The sequence below is a fragment of the Hypanus sabinus genome, unplaced genomic scaffold (genome assembly GCF_030144855.1).
Source record: "Hypanus sabinus isolate sHypSab1 unplaced genomic scaffold, sHypSab1.hap1 scaffold_505, whole genome shotgun sequence".
Taxonomy (NCBI): domain Eukaryota; kingdom Metazoa; phylum Chordata; class Chondrichthyes; order Myliobatiformes; family Dasyatidae; genus Hypanus; species Hypanus sabinus.
Window position 1 is genome coordinate 27,472 of NW_026781372.1, and position 26,889 is coordinate 54,360.

The 26,889-nt window shown below is 44.2% G+C and overlaps 1 protein-coding gene across 2 annotated transcripts in view; it reads right to left on the reverse strand.

The window, feature by feature from the left end:
• LOC132389227 (NACHT, LRR and PYD domains-containing protein 3-like) overlaps positions 1–19,739 on the reverse strand; it is a 35,380-nt gene extending 15,641 nt beyond the window's left edge. Inside the window, exons 1-2 of one of the 2 annotated variants that reach the window (XM_059961699.1) lie at positions 19,692–19,739; positions 1,390–1,481 (exon numbers count right to left, since the gene is read on the reverse strand). In XM_059961699.1, coding sequence (XP_059817682.1) covers positions 1,390–1,399 — 10 coding nt within the window. In that variant the 5' untranslated portion in view covers positions 1,400–1,481; positions 19,692–19,739. Of the gene's footprint in view, positions 1–1,389; positions 1,482–5,891; positions 5,938–19,691 lie in introns of those variants that run through there. The other variant, XM_059961698.1, reaches the window with a different exon arrangement.
• Positions 19,740–26,889: the final 7,150 nt, after the last annotated feature.

The following is a 26,889-nucleotide window of genomic DNA, read 5'->3' on the forward strand; positions in this document are numbered from 1 at the left end:
GAAAACCTGCATCGTAAATCCCCTTTAAACTTTACCATCTAAACAGACCTGTTACCTCAGGCTTTTGTGATGAAACTCGTCTGCACCCTCTACAGACCCTCCACATCATTCTCGATTTGCGCACAATACTGAAATTGTCTCTTAACCAACGCGTATCCAGTTACAGTCTAACTTTAACAAATACCTCAACTCATCGTTAGCACACTACCAATTGTGTTGCCACCTTAAGGGAGCTGTGCACACCCATCACAAGACCCGACAGTACATCAATCTTATTATCAGTCCCAACATTCACTGTGCACATTGCTCGCGAATTTGACCTCTCAAAATGCAACTTCTCACATTTGCCTGAATTATCTGTACTTGGTGACTCTCTGTTCCTATTTCTAACTGGATGCCGAACACTTTGACAACAGTCCCAAATTTATTCAACTCCTCCAACTCTGTAAATCAACGAATAAGTCCACCTAGTATATCATATGATTAACCTATTTGATTCACACACACGACGCATGGCGAAACAGTGATCCTTGCGAACACTACTGGTCACAGACCTTCAGCCAGAACAATGCTCCTCTAGTGCTGACTCCATTTTATGTACGCAAGACGACTTTGAAATCAACTTACAGATCCTCAGCACGAAACGTTGAAGGTTATTTTTTTCACTATAGGTGCTTCCTGACCTGCTGAGTTCCTCCAGCATTTTGTACAATGCCCTCTCCACTTATTATTTTGTTTTACTTTCATCCTATTCGCCAAGGACATTTCATTGCTTCAGTAGCCTCCCCCACCCCCCGCCCCAGATTCCCTGTGTACAATTTCTCTTGTTCACTGTCTCCTGCACCCAGCCCATCCTCCCTCAATATAACGTTCTTTAACTCGGCCACAGAAAACAAACACAGGGGACTCCCCTCACCTCCATTGTGCAACAACCCGTTAATCTGGGGGAGAATTCACCATTGCCCTTCCAAACAGAAAACAACTTCTGTTTCTCTCACTGGCTGTCGGAGGCATTTCCCACATCAGGGCGTACCAAATGCTGACGGAAATTCTATCTGTTCCTTTGACTGTTACATTGCCCGCTGTTGTATTCCTATCTGAGTGTTACCCACTCCCACCTTATTCAGGGGCTCCTTCTCCTTTCACTCAGGTGAAGATCTGTGTGGTGAGCGGAGCGATTCGATCATTCCCCTCGTTAGGTCCCTGCGCTGGACCTGGTGAATTGTTCCAATGCTCATGGACTCCTTACCAGTTGGAACAATGACTCCGTTTGATGGTACTTTCTCTCTGCCCCTTTGTCGGCCAAGTTTATCCCTCTGAATTATTGATGATTTGACTACACGTGTACCATGATGACAGATTTAATGAGAAAGAGCCCAGTGAACATACCTGTGTCCATTCTAACTCTGACTGACTTTGGTTGATTGTCGTTTGCTTGTCTGACGTCCGGGTGGAAGAAAGCCTCACCTGCTGGCAATGACCTGAATTACACAAATAAAAACGTAAGATTCAGTTCCTCTGTCCTTCAAATTTAAAACATTTTTGTAAGGTCACTGCTCACTCTCCTACATTCCAGACAGTAAAAGGAGATTGGTACAAAGACCTTCAACTGAACACAAATTTCAAGAAGATAGCAAGGAAATATAAGGAAACTTACTTAAAGGAGCGATGCATTGAAGATGAAGAAGCCAACAGAATTGGAAAAAAGAAGAGATCTGTTGCAGAAGAATTGAGATATCATAGGAACATTTCATGTAAAATGAGCATAGGAAAAGACAAAGAAGGGAAGGACCTTACAGAAGCAAAGGGCATCAAAGGGAGTTGGCAGGAACACACAGAAGAATTGCAAAAAGATCCAACAGCGAAGACATTAGCAATGACTCCCTCATCGATCTAGAGCCAGACATTCTGGAAAGCGAAGTCGAATGGGTGATAGAAAACATTGCCAATAATAAGGCTGCAGGATGTGACAGGATTTCAGTAAAATTGTTGAAATTTCTAAAAGGTGATGCTGTAAAAGTGTTGCATGCAATTTTCCAGCAGATCTGGGAAAATATAAACAACAATGACTTTTAGGTTGGATTAAGATCCGTTTTTATCCCAAAACCCAAGAATGGAAATGTCAAGTATTCACGTGCTAGAAAAGTAATGCTAAAGATTATGCAAGCAAGACCCGAGCAATATATGGAACACGAACTGCCAGATAGAAGCTGCTTTTAGAAGAGGCAGAGGTACCAGAGACCAAATTGCTAACCTACGCTGGATAATGGAGAAATCGCGAGAATTTCAGAAAAGTATTTATCTATGTTTTATTGACTACTCTAAATCCTTCAGCAGTGCGGTCCATAATATACTATGGCAAATACTTAAAGAAATGGGAATACCTGGACATCTGTTCTGCCTTATGAGAAATTTGTACAAAGATCAAGAAGCAACAGTTGCCAGACACAGAACAACAAACTGGTTCAAGATTTGGAAAGGAGTATGACCAGTCTGCATACTGCCACCCAGCTTATTTAATCTATATGCTGAACATATGAGGAATGCTGGTCCAGGCGACTCAAAATGTTGCAGTGAAAATTTCCAGACAGAATATTAACAACCTCAGATATGCAGGTGATACGATTCTAATGGCTGAAAGTGAGGAGGATCTGAAGAAGCTTCTAATGAAAGTGAAAGAAGAAAGTTGAAAGCTGGCTTCTTGCTCAATATTAAGAAGACCAGCCAGTCCTAATAACTTTGTGGTAATAAATGGAAAGGAAGTGGAAGCAGAGACGGATTTTTTCGTCCCTGGTTCAAAGATTTCTATAGATGGTAACGGTAATAGCTATTTTGTTGCATTGGAAGGATCCTAATCCACCTACTGCTTTTTTCTGGCTCTCCTCCATTATGTTTTGTTTAAACCTGGAGAAAATTAGAAGTCGGACGTTCGATACATCTTTCAAATTTGAACAAACCTGGCCACCTTTCATTCAATATTTTCAGAAGATCTAATTTCTTATCTTTTTTATTTTTTTTTTAGTTTTTTTCTTTCTTTCTCCCTCCGTGAAGTTTCAGATTTGACTAGAAGGACGCTTTCTTCTTTTTTTGTAATCTTGTCCTCAAGTGGACTGCCCAGTTCCCCCCTTTTTTTTGTTTTAGTTTTTAGTTTGTTTAGTGTTTTATTTCTCTCCTATAAATAGAACATATCCAGTCTTTTTTTGTATGAATTGTCAAGAGGAGTTGTGGTTCTCTGTTTATATATAATAGCCTAATATTATATTACACATGATTTAGACAGTGTATATCATTTTCTTTGTTTGTACGTTTATTCTATTATGTATTTGATATAACTTCACCTCTGATTCGTATCTATTCATATAAATTTTTTAATCAATAAAGAAAGATTGAAAATGATGGTAAATGCAGCGTATTAAACGGCGCTTACTTCTGGGGAGGGTAGCAATGGCAAATTTAGATAAAATACTGAAGTGCAGAGACATAACATTGTCTGCGAAGGACCGTAGAGTCAAGTATATAGTATTTCCAGTTGTGATGTAAGGCTGTAACAGCTGGAGTATTAGTAAGGCTGAATACAAAATAATCAACGCCTCTGAACTTGGATGTTGGGGGAAAGAGTTCGTTGGACAGCAAGAAGATCCAACAAGTCAATACTTGGAGAAATACGCCAGACTGCTCACTGGGAAGCTTGAAAAGCTCAATTATTTTGACCACATCATGAGGGGACAGGATTCCTTGGAGAAGACTCTCATGTTCGGTAAAACAGAAGGCAAAAGGAGAGGATGGCAGAGGCTACGATGGATAGATAATAATATTCAGGAAATGCCTATACCCTTGGGGTATCTTAGAGAGGCAGTCTCCAGTAAAGAGGCTTTGTGTGCAGTAATGCTGTTGTATTTGGCTGTGTTCATGTGTTTTCATGTATGTTTTGAATGTCTACTAAACTTGAACATAAATTGGACAATGATTGTATCATAAACAAAAAAAAAGAATGAATATAGATGTTTTCAGTCAATAACAGACTTGTAAGTGTTGCATTTTGTCCCTAATGCAGACAGGGAGCAGCCATACTCCAAGCATCTGACCACACAACACCCACTGGGGCAGCCTGCTGGCCCGAGGTGTGTCTGTTTACTCCGCCGTTTAAACCCAGACACCTCAAACAAAAAGCAGCCACCGGGTCCCTCCAGCCCAACGTGTCAGATAGTAAGATCGTGACTTGCTGTTAAAATCACCCGACTCCGCACTTGCAGGCAACACTTTATCGGTGTCCACTAAAAATATGCTGAAGCCTTCTCCATCCGAGCTCATTCTGAGGAGATAAATCCCCTGAACTCCCACTTCAGTCCATCGCCCTGACAGCTCCGCCAACTCCTTGCTAAGGAAACGCCTAAATGACGAAGCCCATATCCCTACTGGTTGGTATGCTAAATTGGTATTTGGTTTCACCAATGAGAGACAAATAAATGTCACGTCACTTCACGAGAGATACCGGTCACGCGCAGCATGCTTAAATCTTCTCATCGTCAGCCCGAGGGTGACGAATTTCCGCGAGAGGGCGCGCGTGGGCAGTGGGCGGGGCGGTGAGCTGGTGTGCGGTAGATGGGGAGACTGTAGAGTCAGTAACAGGGAACGGGGAGCGCGTCCCTCGGTCCCGTACAATGCGGACCAGCTCACCAATTGTGTCATGGTCGATCTGCAACCTGCTGGGATACAACATTAACACACAAATCTCGATGTATATACTTAATCAATGTATGGTTTCTTTTCACTTGAACTTATATTGGCTTACACTAATTAAACTGTCAGAACTTTTCTAATCAACACACCAAGTACATAAGTGGACCACTCGGCCTACCGAACCTGCTGCTGATCTGATTTAAACTTTCGTTACGCATTCTCCCATGTTCATTTCGTTAACACTTCAAACCCACTCTTCATAAACAAACAGAGCTTTGAATGGAATAAAAGGCTTTAATTTCTCTGGGCAGTGAGCAGAAAGAGTTCCTAACTCCCGCGATCAATATTGGCAAAAGAATAGGAGGGTAAGAGGGTGAGTGGGGAGGGGGAGGGGAAACTGTTGCTGCTTTTCACTACACGATGCCCTCTCCATAGCCAATCTTTCCACAGTTTCTCTGAACATTGCATCTACCTTTATATCAACTCCTCCATCATCTGACCCAACACGCTGCTTCCCATACTGAGTTTAAACTGACTCCGGCAGCTCCAGTAGTCTTGGCTGCAAGGACATTCGTTCATCTCAAGTACAGGTATAACCCATGGCTTTGGTACAGGATCAAATGGGAACATTGCAAAACCTATTTCTGCTTAATCACAGATTCATAGGTTCTGACAATTTATTGGTAGAAAAACACGATGACGACAGGGTATGTAAATTTAAATTATTCGTTGGCATTTGCTAGTTCAGACTGAATGAAATGTGGTGCTGGGACATTTGGCTTCAAGATGGTTTGCTCCTAGCAGAGGCTTGCACGACGATATACTCGAGGGCAAGTATATCATTGCAATAGACAGAGGAGTCAATGACATGTTCCTGTAGTTCATGGTAACTCCACATTTCTGCATTCACTGGAGCCGGAAGCGCTGCGGTGTCTTCTAAAGGGAGAAAATTTTCAACGCATTTTGAGATGATTGGGACCTAACACAGACAAGCAAGGAAACATCAGACCAGATAAAGAGTTTGAAATGAGCAAATAATGTGAGGAATATGCATGGCTTCACAGAGCTGATGCTGACAGCGCATCAGTAGATCTGGAATGATTGCAACTGGCACTTCTACATTTATTCCGCATCACTCCAGCTATTTCCTCTTTTCCTTGGTACAGAAATGTAATTTCTAAAGGAGTAGTGTTTGAGTAAATGAGACACACCAAACTTTCTCCTGACTTTCAATGGAAACTCTGAGTCAGAAGAGTTCTGTCGAATTGATGATCTCCGTCCTCGGGCTGGTTCACTTGTTGCTGTTGCCTCGTTTTCAGTTCTGGTTCGCTTCCAGTTGTGGGCATTTCTTCCAATAACCCTCTCACCGGAGATCTAACTTCAATAAAAGAAGTAATGAAGTATGTTACTAAAACAAACGAGAACAAAGCGTTAACCTGACATTTAAATTTTGAGCGCATATGTCATGATCCGAGTGAAGAAATCTGTAACTGTTCCTCAAACTTTACAAAGCCTGATATGGGATACAAAGGAACACAGACAAAATGCTGGAGGAACTCATCAGGCCAGGCAACATCTGGATGTCAATGCTCCTCTCTTCCAGCTGCCTAGTTCCTCCAGTATTTTGTGGGTGTTGCTTGGATTTCCAGCAGCTGAAGATTTTCTCTTGCTTGTGATGGAATACAAGGAAGTCATCATTCAGTCATAGTATAAGATACAAGTCATAATATATAACAGGAGAATTATGTGATAAAGTCATTCTAGTCTTCTCCATAATCAATCATGAAGGATTATTTTCCAACACCGTATTCCTGCTTCCTGCTATAATTCTCAACCAATTTAGAAATCCAGAACATGAATATACCCAACGATAGCCTCCACCACTGTTCGTGGTGACAAATTCCACAGATCAAACAACCTTTGGCTGAAGTAATGTCTCTCATCTCAGTTTTAAAGTGACGCTTCTTTATTCTGAGGCTGCACTCTCAGATCCCAGACTCTCCGTCTAATCCAGACACCCTCTCCATTCCCACTTCATGCAGGCTTGTTGTTATTCAGTTGGAAAATATTCATCCGCGCCGTAACTTCAACCCCCACCCCCCAACCAACCCTAGATATGGGGGGGGGGTGATTTACTTTTCAGCTGGTTTGGCACACCATTGTGGCCGAAGGGCCTGTTCCTGTCATGTTCTGTTCTATCTTCAGCATCCTGAGTTTCTGTTTGACTCCCACTGGCCGATAGACAGGTGAGAGTGAGGGGAAATTTCCAATTGTGAATTGATTTCCAAAACCCCGGTCTATTTCTACTGGTGCAAACACAAAACAGCCTATTTAATCACAGCCTCTTCCTGTGAGGGATGGAATGGGAACTCATTCTCTGCTTTGCTTCCAAAGAGACTTCAGAACTAAACATCTGGGCACAGAACAGAAATACTCACTCAACATCTCATAAACCCTGACAACTTGATTCCCTGATTCATTTTATCTGGTTCAAGACATGTGTGGTATTCCAGGATCCAACCTCAGAAGGTCACAGCCCGCACATCTTTTCCACATCTCACACTGGGTGTTCCCGCATCTCACTCTGAGAGATTCACGCTACTAATATCCAGCCACCTGAGACGTCTGCTTAATTACGGAAGAAGTAACATCCAGCCGCATCTGTAAAAGCACCAACGTGGACCGAAGCCCAAACACTGCCAGTCCCATATTCCTGGAAACCACATCCCAAGATTGTATCTGAAGCACCAACTCTCCCAGGGCTCTTTGCTGCTGGTAATATGCGGCAGTGTCTCAGCTAATCCCAGTTCATAAAACTTACACTCCCACACCAACCCGTGACAGAACTGGAGCCTGATGATCCTCTTTCTAGACGGGGATTAGCTGTAAAACATGGGCCTTGGACCACAAAGAAGGTGCTGATACATTTTAGCTTGTTCCCACAGTTACATTGAACACAGTTGTTCATTATTTTATTGAGTGTGGTGTAGCCCAGGTCAATTAGCAGCCACTTTCCCCGTCGTGTAACAGGAAGAAAATGTTTTAAATATAAAATTGAAAATATAGCATTGGTAACTCAGTACAGCAGATTTAATTTTGTTCTTTTGATGCAGAAATGATTGACTGACTGCAAGATGTTTGACACACTGAACAGAATTGCATAAATACAATCCCTACAATCTTCTTCATTCCATCCCGGACAGTAAATGCTCGAAGCATCCTCGTATCTGAGGCCACTCTCTCTCCACTGAGAGTCAGTAACCAGAGAGCGATAAACACGTTCAACACTCTCTGCAGCTCTGGTGAGCCGTTGCCCTGGTGACGGAGGAAGTGACTCGCAAAGATAACCGAGCGGGGAAATAACAAACTCAGTGTGACACGTTCTCGGCTTCATTGTGACAAAGATAAACTGAACATTCAGCCATTTTGTAACGGTGATACTAAAATTCCAGTAGTTGTATTTACCCTTTCTGGGTGCATTCAGTAAGTTTCATGGTAGTTTCAGCTCTACAGAGCTCTCAGAAGTGCAGACGCTGGTCCAAAATAAAATCACATTGTTGGATTCGACCTGTCGATTGTGTGTAGAAGTTTCAATTGAGATTCACAGAGCCCTTGGAGCACAGACACAGGACTGTTAGCCCATCCAGTCCGTGCCATGTTCGGTGTGGTTCCATCTCCCTGCACCCAGACCATAGCCCTCTATCCCTCCCTCATTGATATACCCACCCAAACATCTCTCAAATTCTACAATCGAGCCTCCATCTCTTACTTCTGCTGGGAGTTGGTTCCGCATTCGCACCACCCTCTGATTGAAGTAGTTCCCCTTCAGATTCCCCATAAATGTGACACTTTTTGCCCTAAATCCATGATCTTACCCAACCTGAGGGGAAAAGTCCTACCTTTATTCACCCTATTTATACCATCATAGATTTCTATATCTCAAGCGGGGGTTCCCAACCTGGGATCCATGGACCTCTGCTTTAATTGTAGGGGCAAATGGCATAAAAAAAGTTGGAACCCTGCATATACCCCATCATTTCTCTGTATTCCAGGTAATCAAGTTCTAACCTGTTCAACCTATGACTATAATTATTTTCTGAAACACCAGCAATGTCCGTGTAATTTTCCATGCTCTTTTTCACGCTTATCGATATCTTTCTTCCCAGCAGCTGAACGGAACTGCACACAATTCCGCAAATTTGGAAATCACGGTGTCTGTTACAACTTTAGCATTAATATCCCAACCACTCTTCCTAATAACCTGCGTTATAAAGGTCAAGATGCCCAAAACTCTCTTTACGACTCTGGTGCTACCTTAAAGGAATTGTGGATCTGTAACATCCATGCCAGGACAATTAGGCTCCAAACAGTCATTTCCCCCAAGTAGTGATCCTGATCAACACCTATACTCACAACCCACTCTCTACTCACTAACCCACTACTAGTTTCCTGACAGTTCTAGGCACTTCTCTGCCTAAAGTAACTTTATGGACAGACAATCAATATCAGTCTCCATATCTTCAGATTCCCCTGTGCCTATCGTCACTTTAGGGACATACAATCAATGTTTTAAGCATTCATACTTTATTTGTATTATTGTGGTCTCTGTCATTTTGTTGTTGTTTTTTTTTTCTCTTGTGTCCTGCTTCGAACACAGAGTAACAATTATTTTGTTCTGCTGTACTGGAATGACATTATGCAAGCTTGAATCCTGAACCCTTGGAAAAATAATATGACCAACCACATTATCTATACTCCCTCTTGATTTCCTAAACTCCTACAATGTCACCTCCATTCTCCTCTGGAATGAAGATCCAGCTCGGCCAACCACTTCCTATGACTCGACCCTATAGTCCAGGCAGCATCTTCAGCAATCTCGTCTGCACCCTCTCCAGACTGATAATATCTGTACTACAGTAGGGTAAACACAACTGTACGTAATACTTTGTGTATCCGCACCAAAAAATTATATAAACACAATATAATGCCCATAATCCAGAACTCAATACCCTAACTGATGGCCAGCATTATTAAAACCCTCTTGTTCACCCTCTATACTTGCACGTCCACTTTCAATGAACTGTACTCTTGCCACCCCGGTCGCTCTGTTCCACAACACCCGAAGTCCTCCTGTTCACTATACCAGTTCTACCTAGTTGACTGTCCAAAATGCATCATCTCTCACTTGACCAAGTTAAAAACCATTTGCCATTCCTCAGCCCATCTCAAAAGCTGACCAAGATGTCTTTGAAATTCAGTGTCAGCTGTTGCCATAACAACCAGTCTCCCGAATTTAGTCTCCCTGTATACCCATGGCTGTGTCGCCACCCACAGCTCTAATCTGCTAATTAAATTTATCGACGACACCGCATAGATTGGCCTCCTCTCAAGCAATAACGAGGTGGCCTACAGGGAAGAGGTCATCTCTCTGACACAGTGGTGGCAAAGTAACAACTTTCCTCTCAATGTCGCAAAAACAAAGGAGCTGGTTGTGGATTACAGAAGGAATGGAGGCGGGTAAACCCCTATTGACATTAGTCGATCTGGGGCTGAGTTAGTGAACAGCTTTAAGTTCCTCGGCTTCCCCATCACCAAGAATCTCACACTGTCTGTTCACATCAGCTGTGTGGTGAAAAAGGCACAAAAGCGCCTCAGACGGTTGAGGAAGTTCGGTATCATAGAACATAGAATAATACAGCACATTACAGGCCCTTCGGCCCACAATAATGTGATGACCATCAAACCCTGCCTCACATATACCCCCCTCCAGCTTAAATTCCTCCGTTTACCATAGTTGTCTCTTAAACTCCACTAGTATATTTGCCTCCACCACTGACTCAGGCAGTGCATTCCACGCACCAACCACACTCTGGGTAAAATACATTCCTCTAATATCCTCCTTGAACTTTCCTCCCCTTACCTTAAAGCCATGTCCTCTTGTATTGAGCAATTGGTGCCCTGGGGAAGAGGCGCCGGCAGTCCACTGTGTCTATTCCTCTTAATATCTTGTACACCTCTATCATCTCCACTCATCCTCCTACTCTCCAAAGAGTAAAGCCCTAGCTTCCTTAATCTCTGATCATAATCCATACTCTCTAAACCAGGCAGCATTCTGGTAAATCTCTTCTGTACCCTTTCCAATGCTTCCACATCCTTCCTATAGTGAGGCGACAAGAAATGGACACAGTACTCCAAGTGCGGCCTAACCAGAGTTTTATAGAGCTGCATCATTACATTACGACTCTTAAACTCTATCCCTCGACTTATGAAAGCTCACACCCCATAAGCTTTCTTAACTACCCTATCTGCCTGTGAGGCAACTTTCAGGGATCTCTGGACATGTACCCCCAGATCCCTTTGCTCCTCCACACTACCAAGTATCCTGCCATTTACTTTGTACTATGCCTTGGAGTTTTTCCTTCCAAAGTGTACCATCTCACACATTTCCGGGTTGAACTCTATCTGTCACTTCTCAGCCTACTTCTGCATCCTATCAATACCTCTCTGCAATCTTCGACAATCCTCTACACTATGTAGAATATCACCGACCTTTGTGTCGTCTGAAAACTTGCCAACCCACCCTTCTACCCCGACATAAAGGTCATTAATAAAAATCAAGAAACGTACAGGTCGCAGAACCGATCCTTGTGGGACACCACTAGTCACAACCCTCCGATCTGAATGTAATCGCTCCACCACGATCTCTGCTTTCTGCGGGCAAGCCAATTCTGAATCCACCTGGCCAAATTTCCCTGGATCCCATGCCGTCTGATTATCTGAATAAACCTACTGTGTGAACTTGTCAAACGCCTTACTAGAATCCATGTAGATCACGTCCACTGCACTACCCTCATCTATATGCCAACACCCCTAAATCAGAAGAAGTTTTTTTTTATGGGGGCACAACTGAGAGCATCCTAACTCGCTGCATCACTGCTTGGTATTGGAACTGTACATCCCTCAATCGCAGGACTCTGTAGACAGTGGTACGGACAGTCCAGCACATCTGTAGTTGTGAATTTCCCATGATTCAGGACCTTTACAAGGACAGGTGTGTAAAGAGGGCCCGAGAGATCATTGGGGACCAGAGAAACCCCAACCACAATCTATTCCAGCTGCTACCTTCTGAAAAAATGCACCGCAGAATAAAAAACCAGGACCAACGGGCTCCGGAACAACTCCTTCCACCCGGCCATCAGACTAATTAACTCACGTTGATCTGTGGTAATCTATATTATATGGAATGTTCAAATGATTTTAAATTATAAATTACTTTGTTTGCACATCGCACATTTAGAGACGTAACGTAAAGATTTTTACTCCTCATGTATGTGAAGGATGTAAGAAATAAAGTCAATTTAGTACAATTCAATTCAAATTTGCTAATCGTGCCTTGTACATTCATGTACAAATCAATGGCATGAATAATGAATTACAGAGGTGTCGACACTGACACACACATTCGACTCGCTACAGGCCTCCATTCGCTAAAACCATCTTCAATCATCTCCCTCTGTTTCCTGTTCTCGATCCCGGTGTGAATCCACCTCGCCAGCTCCCCGTGAATCCCACGTGACTGAACCTTCCCGATCAGCTGCCATGCGGGATCTTGTTACAGACTTTACCAAAGTTCAGATGAACAACATCACTGCCCAACTTCACCCAACTACCTAGTTAACTTTTAAATAATCTCCAAAATACTTCACAGATGTGATGGCCTATTGGGCAGTGTTGATGGTGATTTCCCCATAACCAATGTCCAACATCCCGGGATTTCAGCTTCACTGCAGACTGAGAAAATTCCGATCCCAGCTGCAGAATTACCAACCTGGACAGAAGCCCGTATACTGCCAGTTCCATATCCTCAGAGTCACCGGCCCAATATCATCACCCATGCAAAGACGCTTTGGTGCCGGCGATTTGCCGTGGTGTTTCTGCCATTTCCCATTCACAAACTGAGGTGGAATTGGAACCTAATGACCCTCTGCCGGGGCCGGTGCTCAGGCTGGTTCCCCGGTCTGTATAGAGAATGCGGGTACACTTCAGCCTGACACCAGAGGCTAAACCGAACACATTTGATCACAATCTTCCTGCTGTGTGGGATCTTGCCCAGCACAGCTGGCTGCCATGTTTCCTGCAGTGTAGCAGGAACAAAATGTAAAATTATAAAGTAGGAAATGCTGGGAACTCAGTACATCAGACTACATCTCTGAAAGGACAAATGGTGGAAGACCCAGTTCCAGAACTGAGACTGTCCAAAATGCGGCCGATCTGCTGAGCGTTTCCAGTATTATCTCCTTAAATTTCCTGCAACTGTAGTATTTCCTCCATCTTCATTTTAATGCACAGATAGTAACTGATTGCCACCCTAGACTGTAAATACCACCCCACCCCAACTAATTTGTTAGTTCTGAGTTCATTCTGACCCTGGTGTAACACATCCCATACAGTCAATAGTCACAGCATCCTTTCCTCCCACTATCATTCTGTTACATTTGCTCCCGAGGCCACTGTCTCTACGCTGAGAGGCGGTGACCACAAAGCGATAAAAAGTGCAACACTTGCTTCAGCTCTGACGGGCCGTTACCCTGGAAACAGAGGAAGTGGCTCCCTGAAAATAACCGAGAAAGGAAATAACAAACTTAACATCAGATGCTATGAGTTCAATTATGACAAAGATTAACTCTGCAGCCATTTTGTAACGGTGAAACTAAAATTGAAATGGCTGCAATTACCCTGCCACGTGCTGTGTTCAATTAAACTTCTGGTAGTCCTGTCTATATAAAAATATCCTGGAAAAGATGCAAAACAAAATTTCACAATGAAGACAAAGTTTGAAAGAGAGATTGCTGAAATCTATCATTGCGGCATTGGGATACAGACTGGACAGAGGTTGAACAAGATGGTTGATATATATCATTGAGGTGATGGGATACAGGCAGGGCCGATGTTGAACAAGTTGGTTGATATATCTCACTGAGGAGGTGGGATATAGGCTGGACAGAGGTTGAACAAGATGGTTGATATATATCATTGAGGTGTTGGGATACAGGCAGGGCAGATGTTGAGCAAAATAGGCAGGGGATGAGCAGATTGAGCCTGATGGGAGAAGAGGATCAAGGGCAATCTCTGATGGTCCTCCAGCAGTACACAGATCCTGAGATAATAGTACATGCTAGGAGATAACAGATTCCAATATAACAAAGCCAGAACAAACAATAAGAATTTTGGTATACTTTTCAACTCTACACACTTTATCAATGCACCGCAGAAAGTATCCCATCCTGATACTTCACATCTTCATATGGCTACTGCTCTTCCTTTAACTGAACGAAATAGCGGAGAACTGTGGACACAGCTGTGTACAACATAGAAACCAACCTCCCCTCCATGGAGTCAGCCTATACTTCCCACTGACGGTGTCAAGGGCGGTGTCCATTCTGCTGTTATAAGCAAACTGAATGTTCCCCAGTGTGATGAGATGGACTCCTGACCCCACAGTCTAACAAGATGTGACCTTGCATCACATATCTACCTGCAGTGCAGTTTCTCTGTAACCAGAATGAGTTGTTACATTCTGTTTTTGTTTCACCTTATATCACCTCAATGTGTTGTTGTAATGTATTGATCTGTGGGGATGACACCAAAGACAATGTTTCACTGTACATTGGTAACATGTAAAAAGAAGATTCCCCATTTTAATCGTGGGGAAATATTAGACAGCCTGGGTTGCTCCTTTAGAAATTCCGGAAGGAGTGTACAGATTTCTGGGAAACTCAGATACATGAAAAAAAACTTAATTCTCCCATTAATAGGGCCACACATCGGGAAACATTGGCTGCATGCTGTCAAGTCGCAGAAATAGAAGAAGATGATGTAAACTTCCCAGTTCTCCCCAGAGGACGTGAGAGATCTGGATCTCACTGTCCTGTCTGAACGGGGAAGATGAAACTACCCATACACGAGGAGCAGTGTCCCGAGGGTGCGATTACTCTGTTTAACCCTCCGTCTGCAAGGACACAATGTACCGAACGTCCGCTTCCAGTGTGCTGGAAATATGTAAAACAATTATCGACCCCAGACATCGATCCAGGTGAAGACTAGATCCACTACCGGGCTGAGTGATGGAGGTAAAGTTCCCCAGGTACAACTTAACGGATGGGCTTAGTCCTGACATCGCTCCTGGGACCAGAACACCAGGGGCTGAGCGGCAGTTCATGTCAGACGGTTTTGTGTGAAGGTCCCATAACCAGAACGACCACAACAGGTTGTATCCAGGAAGTGGGACGAGGCCGCCAGTTCGAGGAAATTTATGGGACTCACTTCCTAACATCAGGTTCCCCCCTGCCCCAGTAGTCACCGATGGGAAATTGTCAGTCGCGTTCACCCCGAGTGACCGGCCTCAATACTGACCGATGAGAACTTGATCAATTTGTCCCGCAGACAGTGATCGGTTCACTGGCTCCCAGACGACGATCCCCTTCAACAGAGAATGGAAAGAAAACCCCAGCCCATCCGGAGACTGTGAGAGTGGGGGCGGGGCCTCGGAAGCGAAAACCTCAGATGCTGCAGATCTGCATTTGAAATGGGAGCGAGAACCTGGATTATGTGACGGGTGGAGGGTCTCCCGTCTGAACTGGCGACTACGTTCCTAGCCCCTCACACACTGCCCGACCGACCTGCCGCATTTTACACGTTATTTCATATTTACACCAGTTACATTTTTAATTTTTCCCTCTGTATCTTCCCGTCCCCATTGCTCCACCTCCTGGTTCTCAGAGTTACGGGCTCGATTCCCATCCCGGTCCGACGTAAAATTCCCACCCGAACAGGAATTGTGCAGGTTTCATTGGAATCACACTATTTTCTATCCACATCCATCCGGAGCTTCACTGGACAAGAACACTGAAACATCAAGTGAGAATCCGCTGGAGGTGGTCATTTAGCCCCTCAAACCATCAACAAGATGATGGCTGCTCTCCCATCTCAGGCAAATGTTTCTGCCCGATCCTCATTTCCTTGATCCCTTCAGTCTCCACACATTTGCCAGTCTCTGTTTTACGTGAGGATGATCATTGAGTCTTCACCGCCCTCTGTGGTGGGGTTTTTCAGACATTCACCACCCTCGGAGTGGAGGCATTTCCTCTCATCTCAGTCCATCCCCTTTTTCAGAGACTGGGCCAGATGGACTGCATCCCAGCTCACTAGGTTTTTTAATCCTCCATGGAATTAATTTCCATCTTCTGCAGCCCCGTGTTGTCCCAACCACTCACCTTCCACTCATGTCATTATTTCCACCTTCCCACCTCCCCCTCACCTGGATCCACCTCTCACTCCCCAGCTCTTGCCCCATCCCCACCCCTCACCTCTTTTCTCTGACTATTTCCTGTCCACTCTCAGTCCAGAGGGAGGGTCTCGGCCCGAAATGTTGACGGTCCATTTCCCTCCACAGATGCTGCCCGACCCACTGAGTTCCTCCGGCAGTTTGTTCTTTGGTCTGTATAACCCGTGTTAGTATGGGGAGCGGGATTTTACACCATATTCCAGGTACAATCTCAACAAAGTCCAAATAATCGTTAAAGTCATTTTCACTCTTATACCTAATAACTCTTACAATAAATACAATGTCAAGACAAGTCACTTTTATTGTCATTGCGACCATAACTGCTGGTACAGTACATAGTAAAAATGAGACAACGTTTTTCAGGACCATGGTGTTAATTACAAAAACTAGACTGAAGTACGTAAAAAAACAACACATAGCAGAAAAAAAAAACAAACACAACAACGACACCAGACTACAGACCTACACAGGACTGCATAAAGTGCACAAAAACAGTGCAGGCATTACAATAAATAATAAACAGGACAATAGGGCAAGGTGTCAGTCCAGGTGCTGGCTATTGAGGAGTCTGATAGCTTGGGGGAAGAAACTGTTACATAGTCTGGTCATGAGAGCCTGAATGCTTCGGAGCCTTTTCCCACACCTTCTACCCAATGTACCTTCTACCTCCCTCCCTACCCACTGCACCTCAGTCCCTCACCATTAAACACACAGTTTTTGTTTCTCCTACAGAACTGGGTGATCTCACACTGGGCTCCAGCTGACCTGTTGCTCCCACTCACTCCTTTTGCCTCCGTCTGCCTGAAACCTCTCGACAAAAGACACAGAACATTGAACAGTACAGTACCTGAACATGCCCTTCGGCCCAAAATGTTTTGCTCAGCTAATTAAATTAGGAATCAAATGGCCAAATAATCCCTTCTGCTGACATAATGTCCACAGCTTCCTCACATCCAGGTGCTGATTTAAATATCTCTTAATATTGTGTCTGCCAGAACCATCACCCCGGCAGCACATCATAGCAACCCTCCACTCTGTCTGGTAAAAACACTTGTACCTCACATCTCCTTTCAAACTAGCCGCTCTCACATCAAATACATGGCCTTTTGTATTAGACATTTACAACCAGGATAAAAAAATATTGTCTGTCTTCTCTATCTATGCCTCTCATAATTTTATACACCTCCATCATCTCACCCTAGCCTATATCACTCCAGAGAAAACAACCCAAGTTGTTATAGCTCATGCCCTCGAATCCAGGCAATATCCTGGTAAGCCTTTTCTGCACGCTCTCCAGGGACATTGACATCCTCCCTGGAATGAGGCAGCCAGAAATGTATGAAATACTCCAGATGTGGCCAAACTCACGTTTCATGAAGCTGCAACATAACTTCCTGAATTTTGAATGCTATATCATGACTAATAAAGGCAAGCATGTCATTTGCCTTCTTAACCAGCCTGTCAATCTGTGTAGCCACTTTCAGGGGGCGATGAACTTGGGACTCCAAGATCCCTCTGTTCATCGACACTGTTAAGGTCTTGTACTTGACACTGTAGTATCTCTATCATTGGCCTAGCGAGCTGCCAAGATGATCATCACTAATCAAATCTCACAGAGATTTCTCAGGTCCTGTTGAATTTATTGCCAAGTGCACAAGTACGGGAAGGTACAGGTACAAAGAGACACCGATTTGTGGCAGCATCACAGGCAAGTACATTCAGATAACACACGGAACACAAATTATACGATTCTCTGTCAGTAACAATCTGTAAATATAAGTTTTATATCATTAACAATATGGAAACAAAAATGTATCAATAATCATAAATATACATTCTCTGTCATTAACATTATACAAATATACATTTTTTCCAAGAGCTGACTTGGAAATGTTTAATTTGGTCCCTCAGCCAAATTGTTGACACAGTTTGGGAACAACTGAGCTCCAAGCACTGGTCGCTAAAACACCAACTGGGACATCCTGTAGGGCCAAGAAGGGTCTGGTTATTCTTTCTCTTTAAACACAGGACCAGGAACAGGCCACTTGGCCCATCATGTCCATCCTGTAATTTAATAATACCCAACACCAGTCCATCCTTGCTCCCATCACCAATCCAATCTACTTTGCCCAGACCATTAGCCCCACTTGCAGGTCAACAGTCTGCCAGCAATTGTCCCCCAAAGTGGTGAATATCTCTGCTCGCCACCACCATGGCCTCAGACATTTCCACAGACGAGCCCCCTTGTCCCTTGTGTCATTGCTTCACACCAATGGGAAGAGAGTAATTCCTCTGTTGACTGTGGGGTGGGGTGGGTGGGTCAGACCATTGTTACCTCAGCCAGTAAAGTTCAACTGTTTCTGCGCCAGTGTGATGTAAGGAATTGCACACGCGATGTCAGATCCCAATGTGGGGAACCCACACATGACATCAGGTATGTGGGGGCGCAGAGTGACAGCACATGTGGGTGAGAACTTGTTTTCAAAAGTTGTTTACTGGACATTTTTAATGATTTCATGGGGATAATGAAGAAAGCATAACAGATGTCATCGCTGAACCCAGTGTTGTGTGAGGAAAAGTCCCCTGCCACATGCCCGGATTTGCCATGTTGTTGACGGAGTGGGCAGCATGGCCATTTTCTTGAATTGGGTCACAAAACCCCAAATGTTTCTGGGGAGGACTTTCCAGGGTGATCTGGTTTGGGTGGTTCAGCCAGTGCAGTAATCTACTGTTTACTATTTTCATAAACAATGGCTTGACTGATGTAAACCGGATTCGGCTGCAGTGTAAACACAGGAGTCTTTGTCTCCTGGTAAACCAAACACCCTGACAATGAGAACCACAGATACCCCTTCCTGTAAGTCAGTGTATCATTCAAACAGCTGTTTGCTGAGAGGAATGGTCATTGAAGTTCTCCCAGATATAGTTGAATAGAGTTGAAGTGGAGTTCAGGGGTGTCACATTAAAAGGACAGGTCAGCCAGACCCTCTGTTTGGTCCATCTGACTAACCTTCCTGAACATTGTGTTTGTGACAGAGCCCCAGAGTCTGGGAACAGCTGAATGGCAGGAAGCAGGGGGTGATGCTGAGGGCAAACACGAGGAAATCTACAGATGCTGGAAATTCAAACACACACAAAAGGCTGGTAGAACACAGCAGGCCAGGCAACATCTATAAGGAGAAGCACTGTGGACGTTTCAGCCCGAGACCCTTCATCTCCTGTCCTGACGAATGGTCTCGGCCTGAAACGTTGACAGTGCTTCTCCTTTTTGATGCTGACAGGCCTGCTGTCTTCCACCAGCATTTTGTGTGTGTTGTTGAGAAAAGCTCAAGCAAGTTTGCAGCAAGTAATTTCAAAGTATTTTTTATTTGGAAAGATATTAAGTATAAACTCTCCCCTTCGTTTCCATCTCCCCACTCAGAAGTGACCAAAAGCTGCTTCACAGGATGGAAGACCTTGAAATGAACAAACACTGAGGGAATGTGAGTGAATTTAAAGAGCTGGGATACTGACAGCACATCACCAGAGCTGGAGTGATTGCAACTGTTCTGACAGAGGCATAACTGGTACTTTTGGGCACATTCGGTCTCACTCCAACTATATCCTACCTTCCTTTGTACAGGTATGTAATGTCTAAAGGACCAGTGTTTGAGTAAAGGAGACTCACCAAACTTTCTCCTGACTGAATTACTGGAGTCTCCGAGTCAGATGGGTTCTCTCCAGTTGATGATCTCCGTCCTCGGGCTGGTTCACTTGTTGCTGTTCCCTCGTCTTCAGTCGTGGTTTGCTTCCAGTTGTGGGCTTTTCTTCCAATAAATCTCTCACCACAGGTCTAACTTTAACATGAAAGATAATGAAGTATGTTAACAATACAAAGGAGGTCAAAACATTTCTGCTCACTGAAATCTAAAGATTGAAGACAAATATAATGATCTGAATGTTCCTAAATAAAAACTCACTGAAAGACATAAGTCACAGGAACCGAATGAGGTGATTTTATCCATCGAGTCTGCTCCACCATTCAACCATGGCTGATTTTATTCCAAAACAATATTCCTGCCTTCCTCCTGTAACCCTGAAGCTCAACTCAAGTCATTTTTATTGTCATTTCGACCACAACTGCTGGCACTGTACATAGCAAAAATGAGACAACGTTTTTCCAGAACATGGTGTTACAGGACACAGTACAAAATCTAGATGGAACTACGTAAAAAAAACAACACAAAGAGAAAAAAAAAACACACACAAACAACAACTACACTAGACTACAGACCTACACAGGACTGCATAAAGTGCAGGCATTACAATAAATAATAAACAGGGCAATAGGACAGTAAGGTGTCAGTCCAGGCTCTGGGTATTGAGGAGTCTGATAGCTTGGGGGAAGAAACTGTTACATAGTCTGGTCATGAGAGCCCAAATGCTTCGGTGCCCTTTCCCAGATGGCAGGAGGGAGAAGAGTTTGTATGAGGGGTGTGTCGGGTCCGTCATAATGCTGCTTGCTTTGTGGATGCAGCGTGTAGTGTAAATGTCCGTTACGGTGGGAAGAGAGACCCCAATGATCTTCTCAGCTGACCTCATTATCCGCTGGAGGGTCTTGCAATCCAAGATGGTGCAATTTCGAACCAGGCAATGATGCAGCTGCTCCAATACTCTCAATACAACCCCTGTAGAATGTGATGAGGATGGGGGGTGGGAGATGGACATTCCTCAGTCTTCACAGAAAGTAGAGACGCTGATGTGTTTTCTTTGCTAGGGAGCTGGTGTTGAGGGACCAGGTGAGATTCTCCGCCAGGTGAACACCAAGAAATTTGGTGCTCTTTATGATCTCTACTGAGGAGCTGTTGATGTTCAGTGGAGAGTGGTTGCTCCATGTCCTCCTGAAGTCAACAACCATCTTTTTTGTTTTGTTCGTATTCAGAGACAGGTTGCTGGCTCTGCACCAGTCCGTTAACCGCTGCACCTCCTCTCTGTAAGCTGACTCATCGTTCTTGCTAATGAGACCCACCATGGTCCTGTCATTGGCGAACTTGATGATGTGGTTCGAGCTGTGTGTTGCAGCACAGTCGTGGGTCAGCAGAGTGAACAGCAGTGGACTGAGAAGGCAACCCTGGGGAGCCCCTGTGCTCAGTGTGCTGGTGTTGTAGATGCTGCTCCCGATCCGGACTGACTGAGGTCTCCCAGTCAGGAAGTCTAGGATCCAGTTGCAGAGGGAGGTGTTCAGACCCAGTAGTCACAGCTTTCCAATCAGTTTCTGGGGGATGATTGTGTTGAATGTTGAACTGAAGTCTATGAACAGCGTCCGAACGCATGTGTTTTTTTTGTCCAGGTTGGTTAGGGCCAGGTGGAGGCTGGTTGCAATGGCGTCATCTGTTCAGCAGTTGGTACGGTATGCAAGCTGCAGGGGGTCCAGTGAGGGGGGCAGCAGGGTCTTGATATGCCTCATGACGAGCCTCTCAAAACACTTCATGATGATGGATGTAAGTGCAACAGGGCGGTAGTAATTTAGTCAGGACGCTGAAGACATCATCGGCATGGGAACGATGGTGGCGGCCTTGAAGCAAGTTGGAACGGTGGCGCCGCTCAGGGAGATGTTGAAGATGTCAGTGAGAACATCTGCTAGCTGGTCTGCACATCCTCTGAGCATCCTCATTCTCTCCTCAGATTATCACTCATTGCCTCCAAAGGAACCCCAAAAACAAACAACTGAGACCAGACCAGAAACACTCTCTCAACACCTGATGAGCCCGAGCAGCCCGATCTCCAGATCCATTTCACCAAGGCCACAATCTGTGATCGGGTCACACAGCTGAACGTGTCACTTACCGACCCCAGAATCCTCACACATCGTCCCCACATCAGGGATTCCCCCACAACCAATGTCCAGCAACCCGAGACTTCTGATTCATTATGGAAGGAGGAACATTCAGCCCCAGCTACAGAAGTACTGACCTGGTCAAATCCCAAATACTGACTATTCCATCTTCCCGGAGTCTACACCCCAGGTATACAGTCCAAACACCAATTTTCAGAGGACTCCCTTACTGCCGGTAACATGTGTCCGCCATTCAGAGTTCAAAGGCTGACACTCCTGCATCAACCGATGGCAGAATGGGAACCTGATAAACCTCTGACTGGGCCAGATATCGGGCTGGAAAACCTGGGCGTGGGTCACCAGCGGGCGCGGGTCACCAGCAGGCAGGGATACGTTTCACATTGTCTCCACCAGCTAAACTGAAAGCATTTTATCTTTGACCGATTGTTAAATGAGAATTTGCCCAGTACAATTTGCCGTCGCATTTCCTGTAGGCTAACAGGAACAACAGGCTTTTCATTTCAAATTGAAATTAAATGCTGGAAACTCGGTACATCAGATTGGATCTATGGAAAGAGAAACTGTGGAAGACTCACGATCAGAATTGACGCTGCCCGATCTGCTGAACGGTTTCAGCATTTTCTCTTTTGACTTTAAATGATGCACAACTATTGACTGATTACAAGATGTTTGTGACGGCCTGAACGAAGTTGCACAAATTTAAGTCCCACATTCATTAGTTTTCTCTGCATTCCAACACAGGGTTAATGCATTCGACACAGTGAATGCTCACAACATCCTCCCCACCCACTATCAGTCTGTTACATCTGCTCCCGAGGCCACTAACTCTCAATGAGAGGAAGTGACCAGAGAGCGATAAAACTGTGCTCCACTCCCTGCAGATCCTGTGGCTGTTCCTGGCAACAGGGAATTTGCCTCTCCAAACATGACCAAAACAGGAAATATCGGACTCAACTTTAAATACTGGGAGTTTCCGTCTGGCAAAGATTAACACAGCGGCCGTTTGGTAACTTTGAAACTAAAATTGTAGTGACTGCCTTTATCCTCCCTCACTCTGCATTAAATAAATCCTCTGGCAGTTCCAGGTAATAAACACTGATTTCAGAAATAACTCCGTGAGGCAAAAGACTTCACAATGAAGGCAACGGTAGAAGAGAGATTGTCGACATTTATCATCGAGGTGGTGGGATACAGGCTGGACAGAGGTTGAACAAGATGGGCAGGGATTAAGCAGATGGAACGGGGGGGGGGGAGCAGGGATCAAGGACGATCACTGATGGCCCTCCGGCAATACACAGATACAGCATTAACAGTACACACTACTATGTGCTAAAATGACAAAGATAGAGCAACAGGAACTTTGGCATTTACCCTTCTCCCTGAACCAACTTTTATCAACACATCGTAGAAAATATCCCCAGGTTCGAGGTGAAGGTCTCACAACCCGGACAGACCCCGGTAGGTTTTGTTCAGGAAGCGGGGTGAGACCGCGAGTTCGGGGAAGTTACTGGGACTCACTGCCCAGCATCGGTCGGGACCGAACTCAATACTCACCGCATGGATCTTGTCGGTCCCGCTCCGCAGAGAATGATCCGACCGGCCCCCCCGGCTCGCCGCCCGAGGGGGCGAGGACCCTCTCCCGATCCGGATCCCGTGGACAACCCACCGCTCCAGACCCGCTTCAACACAAAGAAAAAAAATCACTGCCCAGCCCGGGAATGTGAGCATGCGCAGTGTGCTTATTGCGTCATCGGAGCGTGGGCGGGGCCTCGGAGACAAATCCGCACATGCTGCCGATTCAAGTCAAGTCACTCTTATTGTCATTTCGACCATAACTGCTGGTACAGTACACAGTAAAAATGAGACAACGTGTTTTTTTTTCCAAGACCATGGTGTTACATGACAGAGTACAAAAACTGGACTGAACCACATAAAAAATAACACAGAAAAGAAAAAAAAAACTACACCAGACCACAGACCTCCCCAGGACTGCATAAAGTGCACAAAACAGTGCAGGCATTTCAATAAATAATAAGCAAGACAATAGGGCAGTAAGGTGAATGTCCAGGCTCTGTGTATTGAGGAGTCCGATAGCTTGCGGGAAGAAACAGTTACATAGTCTGGTTGTGAGAGCCCGAATGCTTCAGTGCCTTTTCCCAGAGGGAAGGAGGGAGAAGTGATTGTATGCGGGGTGCGTGGGGTCCTTCATGATGCTGTTTGCTTTGCGGATGCCGCGTGTTGGGTAAATGTCCGTGATGGCGGGAAGAGAGGCCCCGATGATCATCTCAGCTGACCTCACTATCTGTTGCAGGGTCTTGCTATCCGAGATGTTGCAATTTCCGAACCAGGCAGTGATGCAGCTGCTCAGGATGCTCTCAATACAACCCCTGTAGAATGTGATGAGGATGGGGGGGTGGGGGGGAGATGGACTTTCCACGGCCTTTGCAGAAAGTAAAGACGCTGCTGGGCTTTCTTTGCTAGGGAGCTGCTGTTGAGGGACCAGGTGAGATTCTCCGCCAGGTGAACACCAAGAAATCTGGTGCTCTTAAAGATCTCCAGCGAGGAGCCGTCGATGTTCAGCGGGGAGTGGTCGCTCCGTGTCTTCCTGAAGTCAACAACCATCTCTTTTGTTTTGTTCAAATTCAGAGACAGGTTGTTGGCTCTGCACCAGACCGTTAGCCACTGCACCTCCTCTCTGTAAGCTGACTCGTCGTTCTTGCTGATGAGACACACCACGGTTGTGTCATTGGCGAACTTGATGATGTGGTTCGAGCTGTGAGTTGCAGCACAGTCGTGGGTCAGTAGAGTGAACAACAGTGGACTGAGCACGCAATCCTGGGGAGCCCCCGTGCTCAGTGTGATGGTGTTGGAGCGGCTGATCCCGATCCGGATTGACTTAGGTCTCCCAGTCAGGAAGTCTAGTGGACTGAACCATAAGAGAAAGAGAGAGACTGGAAAAGCTGATCGCTTCAGTTAGTCGCAGCTGAGGCTTGGAACTCTCCTTTGCCCACAAGAGTGGGTTGATCATCGGTACACGGAACCACAACGAATGTGTGTGGCTGTCACTTCGCATAATCCATAGGAGTGGCGTTTGGAATACATTGTGTTAACCCTTGCCTGGGTATGTTGTGTGGTAACCCCTGGAAGACGGTATTCCGTGACAGGTCACTTTCGCTGTAAACTGGTATGTGGACGGATTCAACGAATAAGAACATCGTCGACGGTTATTTTGATGTAACGGTCTTTTCTATACGTTTCATTCTGGATTACAAATATCTCTCTATTTGTTGTGTGCTAATCCGTCCACATACAAGTTTTTATATATTTTTCAAAATATACCTATCTTTTTAACTAAAAAAATTTCGATCAAATTGACTCACTTATTTCTTCCTTTATTTGGAACAATAAGAGACCAAGAATTAATAAGTATCATTTACACAAATCTGAAGAAGATGGTGGACTTGCACTTCCTAATTTAAGAGTATTATTGGGCTGTGAACATTAGACAATTCTGTTTTTGGTTATATTGTCTTGATAAGAACCAAAATCCATTATGGGTTGATTTGGAATTAAAAGCAGTTAAATAATTTCATTTAACTTCAATATTAGGAGCTCCATTACTTTTACATCTCTCTAAAATTCCAAATTTAAATCTTTACCCGGTTATTAAACAATCCCTACGGATTTGGGTTCAGTTTCGTTTCTTTAAAAAATTTAAACAAATTAAGATGACTAGTTTTTTACATCGAAATTTCTTATTTATACCTTCAACAACTGACCCCATTTTTCTCCGATGGAAAAATAAAGGGATCCATTCTTTTACAGATTTATTTTGTGATGGTCCATTATGATCTTTGAAGAGTTCATTAACAAATTTTCTCTCGCTCATACACATTTTTTTGCAATATGTTCAGTTTAGACGTTTTTACAACAATATTTACCTAAGATTCCATGTTTACAAGAATCTGATTTGTTGGATACAATTTTGAAAGTGAATCCCTTCGTGAAAGGTTCCATTGGCAGAATTTATAATTTATTTTTGTTACAAAACGAGAACCTATCACTAAAGATTAAACAAGATTGGGAGAGAGAACTTATTATGACCTTTGTTAATGAAGATTGGCTTCGAGTTTTGAAAAACATAAATTCTTCTTCTATATGTGCCAACCATTGTTTAAGTCAATGTAAAACTAGTCATCGTTATTATTTAACAAAGGAGAGACTATCTAAAATATTTCCTAGTATAGACAATTGCTGAGATAGATGTAGAACTGAAGTAGCTACTTTGTCACATATGTTCTGGACATGTTCTTCATTAAAATAGTTCTGGAAATCTTTATTTTCTACAAGTTCTACAGCTCAGAAAATAAATTTACAACCTAATAGATTGACTGGTCTATTTGGAATAGTTCCACATCATATTCAGGGTATTTCATCTTCAGATCAACATGTAATTGCATTTGTTACACTACTGACAAGAAGGGCTACTTTATTAAAATGGAAAGATATTTCTTCCCCTACATTAATTGAATCGTTTTCTCAAGGAATGTTATGTCTTAGTTTGGAAAAAATAGAAGTAGAACCTTTGATCCTCGATTCGAATTTGAGAGTTCTTTTGCCAAATATCATAATTTGAATTATGCTATGTGGTTTCCTTCCATTATTTTATAAATATGAAATGACGGTTGATAGACAATAGACAATAGATGCAGAAGTAGACCATTCGGCCCCTCGAGTCTGCACCGCCATTCTGAGATCATGGCTGATCATTCACTATCAATACCCAGTCCCTGCCTTGTCCCCACATCCCTTGATTCCCCTATCCATCAGATATCTATCCAGCTCCTTCTTGAAAGCATCCAGAGAATTGGCCTCCACCGTCTTCCGAGGCAGTGCATTCCACACCTCCACAACTCTCTGGGAGAAGAAGCTCTTCCTCAACTCTGTTTTAAATAACTGATCTCTTAGTCTCAATCCATGCCCTCTGGTACTGGACTCTCCCAACATCTGGAACATATTTCCTGCCTCA